We start from the raw sequence: 11,280 nt of genomic DNA on the forward strand, positions 1-11,280 counted from the left end.
TAATTAGTGCTAAATTATACAAATCAATAAAACAACAAAGGTGCCCAAATTTATGCACCTGCCTAATTTTCTTTAAATAATTATTGCACACTTTCTGTAAATACTAGAAACTTCATGTCATGTCACAAATATCAGTGTGTTCATCTGCTATAAGTTATATTTAACTGCAAATTCTGATCCAGACAACCCATGATTTATAAAGGAAGATCATAAAAATCAGGGGTGCTGAAACTTTTGCATACAACTGTATATATAAACTAACCATCTCTACAGCAATGCACCCTGTCATGTTTGGAATAATCCAGAAATCATCTCTACAATGAAGCATGGTGGTAGCAGCATCATACTGAGATGTTTTTCAGCAACAGGAACTGAGCGACTGAGCGAGGATTGAGGGAGAGATTAATGTAGCAATGTACACAAACATCGTGGGTGAAAACCTGCTCCAGAGCACCCTTGACCTCAGACTTTTAATTAAAATTTCAAAATCAAACGAACTGGTTTAAATCAAAAGATTACTCAGATTTTTCAGAATTGACCAACTGGTATAGCACACACACCAAAAGTTTCTGTTTTTGTTGTGTGTGTTTTGCTTGTTTGTGTTGTTAATTCATTTGTTCTGTGCGTGGTGTGTAGTATTATGTAATGAACATAAAAAAGGCCGTTTGCACTTGTGAAATGATGGTTGAGTTCCTGTAGCCGTCATGATTTTTACGTAACTCACCATGACACCTACTAAGACCACTTTTTAAACACATTAAGACATTTTATTTTCTTATTGTCAATTGCCATTTGCAGTCAAACTTTTAATACAGGGCCTCTTTGACGTCAACTTTCCAAAACTTTACAATACTAGCTACAAGGTGATACAGCATTTTTTTTAAATTTCTGTCCATGCTGTTATTTAAAGATTATTTTTCTTCATAACTGCCCAGAAATATGCAGCTACAGCTTGAAACCTACCCAATCTACAATTTTGATAATTATGGCATAAAAACACATTCTATGGTTCTTAGCCATAACTGTGAATTAGCCATATGTCTTACAAAACAATCAATTTTAAAATGTTATTTTTGGAGACTGTAACTGACACAATACCAATTTTATATTTACAGACTAAAACAACAACAAAACAAACAAACTAGATGAATCAACGATTGAACCAATAACGAAGTTGTTCTTGCTGGCCACGTTGTGTCTGAGTGTATGTAATCACAATCTATTTCTATCAATCCAAATTTAGAATCTTCTATTGCATTTTACAACCTCAAATGAAAAGAAAAAAAAAAATAGGGAAGATACAGAAAATGCTAATAAAAGTAACTACAGTAATCCTTATATTTATTTTATTTTTGAGAACAGCCTACTTGACAGATTTACCACAGTACCATACTGTTTATACTTAATAATTAATGTATATCAAGTCCAAAACATAGTCCGTGACTTTGAAATAGTCATGTATCGATCCCATCTCGTGAAAACTAGCTGTAAAAGTGATGATTTAATTCTTATATATTGAACTGTAAATTACCCGTCGCAACGGCTTTTGGAATCTGTAGCAAACCTTACATGCAGGAATGCATGAATATTAACAAATTAAATGAAGCTGACCACACAAAAATTTCAATTTCAATTTATATAGCGCCAAATCACAAGAGTTACCTCAAGGCGCTTCACACAAGTGGTCTAACCTTGCTAACCCCCAGAACAGCAGTGGTAAGGAAAAACTCCCTCTGAGGAAGAAACTTCAAGCAGACCATACTCAAAGGGGTGACCCTCTGCTTGGGCCATGCTCCAGACATAAATTACAGAACGTAACAGATTCACAAAAATGAATATACAGGAAATGCTGTTGGTCGACAGGACAGGAGGGTCTCCAGCACAAATACCATACCCATGACATACAACAAACGACATATTTTGGGTTCACACTCTATAATGAAACAAAAGTCAAAGTAAATATAAGGAAGTTTTTTTTTCTTCCTTTTTTATTTACTTTCATTTTCCAAATCGTCCCAACTTTTTCTGATTTATAGTTGTGTACTCTGAAAACAGCACGACAACAGAATATTTAGCCCCCCCCCTTCTAGTACACTTATTACTTAAAGGTTGCCCTGAGCTTACAAAAACAAAACAGTAAGTTTTTGAATAGCTACAATTTTGACAGTCATAGGGTGTGAGGCAGGGTACACCCTAGACAGGGCACCAGTCTGTCACAGGGTCACATATAGACAAACAAACACATTCACACCCGCATACAAACCTAGGGACAATTTAAAGTTTCTGGTCTACCTAACCTGTATGTCTTTGGATGTGGGAGGAAGCCGGAGCACCTGGAGGGAACCCACGCAACCATGGGGAGAACATGCAAACTCCACGCTTAAAGGCCACAGGTGGGAATGGATCCCATTACCTTCTTGATGTGAAGCAACAGTGCTAACCACTAATCCACCGTGCTGCCAGGTTTGATGAACTGTAATCTTTAAACTGTCCGTAGGTGAATGTGTTTGTCTATACATGTCGACCTTGAGACAGACTGGCATCCTGTTCAGGGTGTACCCCACCTCTTGCCCAATGACTGCTGGGATAGGCTCCAGCCACCCCATGACCCTTAACTGGAATAAGCGTGTTGAGAGAATGAATGCGCTGTGGTTTGTATTTGTTGAAAACTTTCCTTGGCCATACCATGAGGTTTAAACAAGGAAAAAACAAACGCACAGATGAATCTGTAATTTGTGTCTGTAGCATGGCCCAAGCAGAGGGTTACCCCTTTGAATCTGGTCTGCTTGAGGTTTCTTCCTCAGAGGGAGTTTTCCCTTACCACTGTTGCTCTGAGGGTTAGTAAGGTTAGACCTTACTTGTGTGAAGCGCCTCGAGGCAACTGTGTTGTGACTTGGCGCTATATAAATGAAAACAACTGAAATTGGAAAAAAAAAAGGTATTAAATAAATAAATAAAAACTCCAATTCATCCTGCCAGAAAAAAATCACATTTAATGTCATACAAACCTTTTACTACAGAAACGTCTTCCGAATGCAACAGCAGTGTTTTGAAGTATCTGCGAGCAACAAAGCAGGCAATCGGCCTTCAGGTTCCTTGACGCATCATGACAGCGGCGCTTGAGGTTTAGCAGCCAGCTGCTGGTCCTGGTCGTCCCTGTAGCCTTTGAGCAGTTGGTTGATGAGGGTCAGTTCATTGCGTTTGTTCAAAGGAAACAGAGGTGGGAAGGGGTTGCCTTTGTACTCCAGGACAGCCATCTTTGCTTTGTCATAGTTGGCTTTGTTGGGAATGCGCACCATCACTGTGTAATTAGATGAATGATTCTCAAACCGCGGCGCGAGCACTTTGAAGAGCTTTGGGACCAGGTCCTTTTCCTAAACAGAGGACATTATCAAATCAAGCATTTGTTTCGCATTCAGACATGGCAAAGCAGCTGGTAATAATGCACACGTACTGTTAGCCAAAAGCTTGCCAATTTCATCGCCTTTTCATCAGTGTCTCCCTTTTTGGCGTAGTCGATCAGCTTGGAAAAGAAATGCATACATTAAGAAACAAATTTTAAACAAGAAAATGGAAAGTCAATTTCTTCCTACTGAAAATATTAAAATCAGTTTACTACAAAGCAGCCACAGCCAACACTGAAAGTCTGTGTTATCACGTTTTTGTTTAAGGGGCTGCAACTTTCATCATCATTAATCAGCCATTATCCATCAGGCATTTTTTAAATTCATTGATACAATTAATTGGCACATAAAATGTCAGAAAATTGTGAAATTTCTATCAGAATTGTAGCAGTAAAATTAGTAATAATAGTAAGTATAATACTAGTAATAATGACGGAATGTTTTAGTGGTAAAAATATATATTCATCATCATATTCTTATTATTGTATGTAAAAAAGAAATGTCTCAGTGGACCTTTACTCTAATGGGGGAAGGGCCTTTTGACTCCCCAATCTGGCACTGCACTGGAGTACTGTTTGTGTAAATGAGTTTAACAGATGATGCTGACGAAAAACCAGTTAAACAGCTTCATGATGAAGTGCTACACAGGAGGGTTTTCTTTCACCAAAATTTCAAATCTAGGCTTGCATCTCAGATGTACCTTCTGGCAATTTGTAGCTGAACTTTCAGGTCTCCTCCTCCTGTACCACTTCATCATGAAGCTGTATAACTGGGGATACAAAATGCAAAACATGCACTATGCACAATTTCTCCAGTCAAAGCCACAGAAGCCTATAACTTTTTCTGGGTTGTCTGGGTGTGTTGGTGGCTTTCCTCACTCTTCTTCTTCTTGCACAGTCACTCACTTTTTGAGAACTGTCTACTCCACACAGATTTACCATAGAGTGCCATACTGTTTGTATTTCTTCATAACTGATGTAAATAAAGTTCACGACATATTCAGTGACTTGGAAATGTTCATGTATCCATCCCCTGACTTGTCTGAAGAAAACTGACAATTAAACTGATTATTTACAGGTATTATATCAAAGGAGCTGATTACTTATGTAACCCATCATCTTGGCTTTTATATTTTTAATTAATTTATATATCAAGTTGTAGAGATTTACTTTCAGTTTGAGTCTGAGGAAGATAATTTTAGAAATTTTTATATTGAGAAGTCTGACTTACTTTTTGTATTTGAAATGCCATAAACAAATTAAAATGTGGTAGAGAAGCTTGAATCTTCGACTGGACTGGGCTGCTTGATGCGAGGACGTTTTGCTTCTAATCGCAGAAGCTTCCTCAGCTCAATTTCTTGCTCTGGTAGTCTGACTTCTGTTGACTCTCGTAGAGAAGAATAACAGAAGCCAGCAAAGGCTGGAGTTTTAAACCTAACCAGACCCCTCCTACCGAGAGGCAGACTGCTATTGGCTAGTGACTAACAATTGCTCTAATTAGCACCTATTGTGCTCTAGTTAGCACCCTCATAAAGACAGGGCAGCTGTCCCTCCTAACAATGGGACTGACGGCTCTCTTGACGACGTGAATGACTCATTACCATGAACAAAAGAGTCTGTTCACACAGCTACAAACACTGCGTAGCTCTCTGCCAAGTCAAGTTAGAACGATAGAGTCCAGTCGGAATTAATAACATTAAAGTCAAACACTGTTTAAATCAATTGACACCTCTTTCAAAGCATTTTAAACAAACAAACTGCAATCGATCAAAACCTTTTTTCCTCCCAAAATGAGACGTCCTGTGCTGATGTGCAGCAGCCAGCTGAGCTCAGCTCAGAGGTATGGAGAGGCATTCATGCCAAAATGTCTGAAAGGAAATACTTTTGACAAAAACTACAGATTGTTTATTTTTATTTATGTCCAGAGATCAAGGATACAGTGACCAATTTCATATTTTTTTACTTTAAGACTCAAAATGTAACGCCTACTTTTAGCACACAGAAAATTCACAAGACGTATTGATAAAGGGAATCGAATCGATATGCAGAATCAATAATGGCATTGATAGATAAACTCTTATCAATACCCATCCCTTGACATAGATAGTCCAAACTATACCTTTTTGGAATGTTTATAATCAGACACGTAATGTGATGTAGTTTTCAATTTGATTGGAGCATTTTTAAATTTTGACCCCTGTTATTCTTCAATAACCCCTACCTGGCTGCCTACTGAAAATTCAAGTGGCCATTCAGTTTTTTAAAAGTGTAATGTCTAAGGTGTATTTGTGCTGAATTTGATGCTTGTATCACCATTTGAAGGATTGTTTCAGTTATCTGTTGCACTAATAAGCCAACAGAGCATGATCCAGCTGCTGTCTGTTGGCTTAAACATGTGTATACGAGGTCTGTTAGAAAAGTATCCGACCTTTTTATTTTTTTCAAAAACCATATGGATTTGAATCACGTGTGATTGCATCAGACAAGCTTGAACCTTCGTGCACATGCGTGAGTTTTTTCACACCTGTCGGTTGCGTCATTCCCCTGTGAGCAGGCTTTGAGCGAGCGCTGGTCCACCCCTCTCGTCGTTTTTTTATTGTGAATAAATGTCTGAACGATTTGGAGCTTTGCTGCATCAATTTTTTTCCAGAAACTGTGAGAGACCTCCAGGTGGACACCGTTCGGAAAATTAATATGGCCTTCAGGGACGATTTTATGGGGATTATACAGATTAAGGAGTGTTACTGCCGCTTTAAGGACGGGCGCGGTGCGCTCCCAGCGCCGATCGACAGGCTCAGACCCCGCTGAAACAACCAGATCATTTCCAATGTGAAGGCTTTGTTGATCCGGCACCTCGTATGACTTTCACAAAAAGGCAGAAGTCGTGGACATCAGCACTTTTTCGGCACATTCCACTGTTACAGGAGTTTTTTTTTCATGGAAAGAAAAGCAGAGGGACGCGCCACGGAGCCGTTCATTACGTGGCACAAAACCACCTCCATGTTGGTCTCACAGGACGGCGTTCAGGTGGATTTCAGATGGATTCCGGCTGCTTTTCAGTCGTGTGATTATCCGATTGTGATTGTGTATGAGCTGGACATACCCAAACATGTCCTGGAATGCTTCATCACAGCGTTGCTTTGCGCCATACAGCTCCACCGCGACGCGCGCAACTCCTCCGCACGTCTGTCTTAATGTGCTGATGTCCACGTCTTTTCACAATTCCTGTGCTAGTCAGACGACATACCGGATCAAGACAGCGTCCAGTTTATAAATGACCGGCACATTCCACTGTTACAGGAGTTTTTTTCATGGAAAGAAAAGCGGAGGGATGAGCCACGGAGCCGTTCATTACACGGCACAAAACCACCTCCGTGTTGGTCTCACAGAACGGCTTTCAGGTGGATTCCGGTTGCTTTTCAGTCGTGTGATTATCCGATTGTGATTGTGCATGAGCTGGACATGCCCGAACATGTCCTGGAAGGCTTCATCACGGCGTTGCTTTGCGCCACGCAGCTCCACCGCGACGTGCGGAAATTCCGCTCCTCTTTCCATGACAAAAACTCCAGTGGAATGCGCCGTTCATTTCTAAACTGGACGCTGTCTTGATCCGGTATGTCGTCTGACTAGCACAGGAATTGTGAAAAGACGTGGACATCAGCACATTAAGACAGACGTGCGGAGGAGTTCCGCGCGTCACGGTGGAGCTGAATGGCGCAAAGCAACGCCTTGATGAAGCCTTCCAGGACATGTTCGGGCATGTCCAGCTCATGCACAATCACAATCGGATAATTACACGACTGAAAAGCAACCGTAATCCATCTGAAATCCACCTGAAAGCCGTTCTGTGCGACCAACACAGAGGTGGGTTTGTGCCGCGTAATGAACGGCTCCGTGGCGCGTCCCTCCGCTTTTTTTTTTCCATGAAAAAACTACTGTAACAGTGGAATGTGCCGAAAAAGTGCTGATGTCCACGACTTCTGCCTTTTTGTGAAAGTCAGACGAGGTCCCGGATCAACAAAGCTTTCACGTTGGAAATTATCTGGTTGTTTCAGTGGGGTCTGAGCCTTAATCTGTATAATCCCCATAAAATCGTCCCTGAAAGCCATATTAATTTTCCGAACGGTGTCCACCTGTAGGTCTCTCACAGTTTCTGGAAAAAAAATTGATGCAGCAAAGCTCCAAATCGTTCAGACATTTATTCGCAATAAAAAACGACGAGAGGGTGGACCAATGCTCACACAAAGCCTGCTCACAGGCGAATGACGCAACCGACAGGCGTGAAAAAACTCACGCATGCACACGAAGGTTTAAGCTTGTCTGATGCAATCACACGTGATTCAAATCCATATGGTTTTTGAAAAAATAAAAAGGTTGGATACTTTTCTAACAGACCTCGTATAAGGCAACTCGAATTAAAGGAGAAATGCTGCTATTAACAACCTGTATGTCATTTCTGGCATAAAATACGGTCGTTTACTCACCAATAAGTTTGGTGTGATTAGAAGTCCATAGTTCAAACGGCGTGTTCAGTTCAAATCTGAAGCAAACATTTTCTTCTACTAAGGTGGATTAGAACATTTTGTGGTACACAGCACCAACTACTGGACAGGAGGAACCTAGCAGTCAATGTGACTCACTAATTTCAAATGCAGCTCTTTCAACCAGACATGTGGTGCCGTAACATGTCAATCATCTGTGTCCAGATTTCAGGGGAGTCCAGTGAAAACCCAGCCTCCACTCTAGCTCCACCCATGCCAGGAAATGTTCAACATTTGACATTTCCTGTTTCACTGTTACTGAAAATTTGGCACTTCCTGTTTGAGTGTGAGCTTGCCACTGAGTTCCCGTGAGTTTCCATGGGATCTTGTCTGTCAATTCAGGAAGTGTTTGACATTTCCTGATTCACTGTGGATTAAGAATTTGGCACTTCTTGTTTGGGCCACAGTGTACCATGAGTGAGCTTTGCGCCGTTGCGCATTGCTTCGCTCGTATTAATTTACATCAACATTAAAAAAATGCTTAAAGTGGCAGGGGGTTAAAAGGGCTGTAATTAGGGGGGTCTGTAGAGCTCCACCCCCCCAAAGAAGCTGAAAGGCTATATATATATATATATATATATATATATATATATATATTTAAAAGTTGGGGGGTCTGAGGGGAAAAGCCCCCACTGAAGCTGGAAGGACTTAGCCATGCTCATGCTCCACTGAAACATTTACTCAAAAAAGTCTGAAGGACCTAAATCACATGGTGAGATGCTGAAGAGATTCGCTCGTAATGTCTGCGACTAGGGATGTCCCGATCTGATCTCATGATCGGAAATCGGGCCCGATCACGTGGTTTCAGACTTGATCGAAATCGGACGTTGCTTCCCGATCAGGAATCCGATATAGATTTTATCCTCATTATTTTGATCAGCGCTATTTCAGGCTCATTATTGTAGATTAATGGGCCTTTCACATGTCAGAAACGTCACAGGCGTGAGATGCGCTGTTTTTAGAGGTGTCAGAAGTGTCGTTTTAGCTCGGCTTTTGACGCAACGCTTCTGACGGGAGCGCGCACTGCCGCTTGTCGGCAGGCTGACGCGGTCAAAGTTCAACCCAATCTTTTTTTTTTTAATTGAACAAAAGAAAAAACATAAGTTCAACCGGACAGAGGTGGGGGGAGTTACGCGCCCAAAGTTTCTTTTGTAGAACTGCTGTTTGTGTGTTTACGTGCTCAGCCTGACTCCTCGATGGAATGACAAGAGGATGATGGACACTTTCCTACCGTAACTCTTGCTCAGTCATCCTTCCGTGTGCAGCAGGACCCGGTGCTGACCAAGTCCTCAGGATGACGATCTGTCATCTGATTAACAAAAAGAAAAAAACTAATTGTCCTGTGATCGTTTGTCTGCAAAACGGAGTGAGAGATGGTGTGCGCACGAGCAACACATTTAGGAACGCGTCTTGAAGAGCTTCCATCTTCATTCACGTTCACTGCGCTGCTCTTGAACTTGTTGAACACTGATAAAGCATCAGAGGGGTACACTGAGGACTGTCAGGATGCAAATGTAAGTTTTTTTTTCCTTTTACTTTTCAAGTTGACTTTTGAACTTTCAACGCTCTGAGCTGTGACGTAGCTTCGCGCTGTCCAATAGGAACGATTCGTCTGGCCAAAACACAGAAGACTAGTGGCAGAAACCACTGATCTGTACAAATGTTAAATGGACTGCATTTATAAAGCGCTTTTCCATCTGCATCAGACGCTCAAAGTGCTTTACAATTATGCCTCACATTCACCCCGATGTCAGGGTGCTGCCATACAAGGCGCTCACTACACACCGGGAGCAATAGGGGATTAAAGACCTTGCCCAAGGGCCCTTAGTGATTTTCCAGTCAGGTGGGATTTGAACCACAGATCAGTGCAGAAACCATGTGTCTGAAGAAAAATCCTTGGAAATGTGTTTTGTTGTTGTTTGTTACCTCAAAATTTCTGATTACTGTTTAAAAGTTCAGAACACTTGTAATTACAATAGCTAAATCAATAAATGGTTCTTTACAAACCTTTAATCTATAAATTAAAACCACCTATTATTTCAGATGAGATAATTTCTTGTTTAACATAAGGAACCACTGACATTTATTTTTAGACAAATAAAATAACACAGAAATGTGTACATTTTTTAAGTCTGGTAGATTGTTACTTGATTGTTCAAGCTACCTCAAGGAGAAAATAAGGTGATTAAAATGAAATTATTATATATTTAGCATTTGTTCATTGTTCATTCAGTTTTTTAAAGTATCGGATCGGGACTCGGTATCGGTAGATACTCAAAATAAGATGACTCGGAATGGGATCGGGGCCAAAATAAAAACGTGATCGGGACATCCCTATCTGCGACATACTCGTATACATATTAATAAAAAAGTTGACTCGTTGGATGTTAGCTAGTCATAGTCGACTATCCCTACTATTAAGTGCATTTAATAACATTATTTTACTAAATCATTTAAAGTAAAAAAAAAAAAAAAAAATGAAAATTTCACTTTGCAGTTACTTTGACATTGCCGACAATCCTAACCTGACCGATTTAGCTCATCACCGCCCCCTAACGGAGTAAACGGTTGTTGTAATCACCTTTTCAGCGTAGAAGCGAACTTCATCTGCTCGGGCCCACGTCGTTTCGATCCGCTCGTGGCGGACCAGTCCGGTCAAAATGTTCCGCAGCATGTTGATCCTGGACTCCGGGTTCAGTCCCATCCTGCGGATCACATGTCCGTGAGAAATCAACAACTGCAGAGTCAACCGCATCTCTCAAACCTGCACAAGAATAAAAATCTCTTATAATCTGAAAAATCCGTCCTCAATCCAGACGACAGAGCAAATATTTAAGTAGCGTTGTTGACGGTACGTCGGCAAATGTGTCCGACTGGTTTATGGTTCCAGATAGCGAGGGTTCCCCTCTTCTTCTTCTTCTGTGTTTTTGGTCATTCGGTGCATTGGTGCCTCAAGCGGTGAAAATGTGACATCGCAGCAGCTATTTTTTATGTACATTGGAAAAACATTCAAAATATTTGAGTTTCAGATCAAAATATGAATAGGAAAATGCAGTTTTTATTTTCAGTTTATATTTGATGGTGTGTACATCTAGATGTGTTTAATGCAACAGTGTGTTAAGGCCATCATTTTTTTTAACGGGGGGGATCAGCATTTCCGACTTTAAATTAGAAAATTTCTGAGAATATAACTTGGATATTTTCTGAGATCCCAAGGTCATAACTCCTCAAGCAAAAAAAATTCTCTGGTTTTCTAAAGTCAGAAATTCGTTGTTTCTGGAGAATTTTAATAAAATTTCTGAAATAATATGGCTTACTGTGATGCCAAATGTATTA

General features: G+C 40.6%; 1 protein-coding gene across 1 annotated transcript; it reads right to left on the reverse strand.

Annotated features, from left to right (window-relative positions):
- Window positions 1-2,966: 2,966 nt before the first annotated feature.
- Window positions 2,967-10,792, reverse strand: mrpl17 (mitochondrial ribosomal protein L17). The gene is made up of 3 exons (XM_034174014.1): window positions 10,526-10,792; window positions 3,455-3,523; window positions 2,967-3,374 (listed from the first exon to the last, which is right to left on the reverse strand). The coding sequence occupies exons 1-3, from the start codon at window positions 10,697-10,699 to the stop codon at window positions 3,105-3,107; spliced, it is 513 nt and encodes a 170-aa protein (XP_034029905.1). The 5' UTR covers window positions 10,700-10,792; the 3' UTR covers window positions 2,967-3,104.
- Between the last annotated feature and the right edge of the window lie 488 nt (window positions 10,793-11,280).

The sequence above is a fragment of the Thalassophryne amazonica genome, chromosome 7 (assembly GCF_902500255.1).
Source record: "Thalassophryne amazonica chromosome 7, fThaAma1.1, whole genome shotgun sequence".
NCBI classification, from domain to species: Eukaryota; Metazoa; Chordata; class Actinopteri; order Batrachoidiformes; family Batrachoididae; genus Thalassophryne; species Thalassophryne amazonica.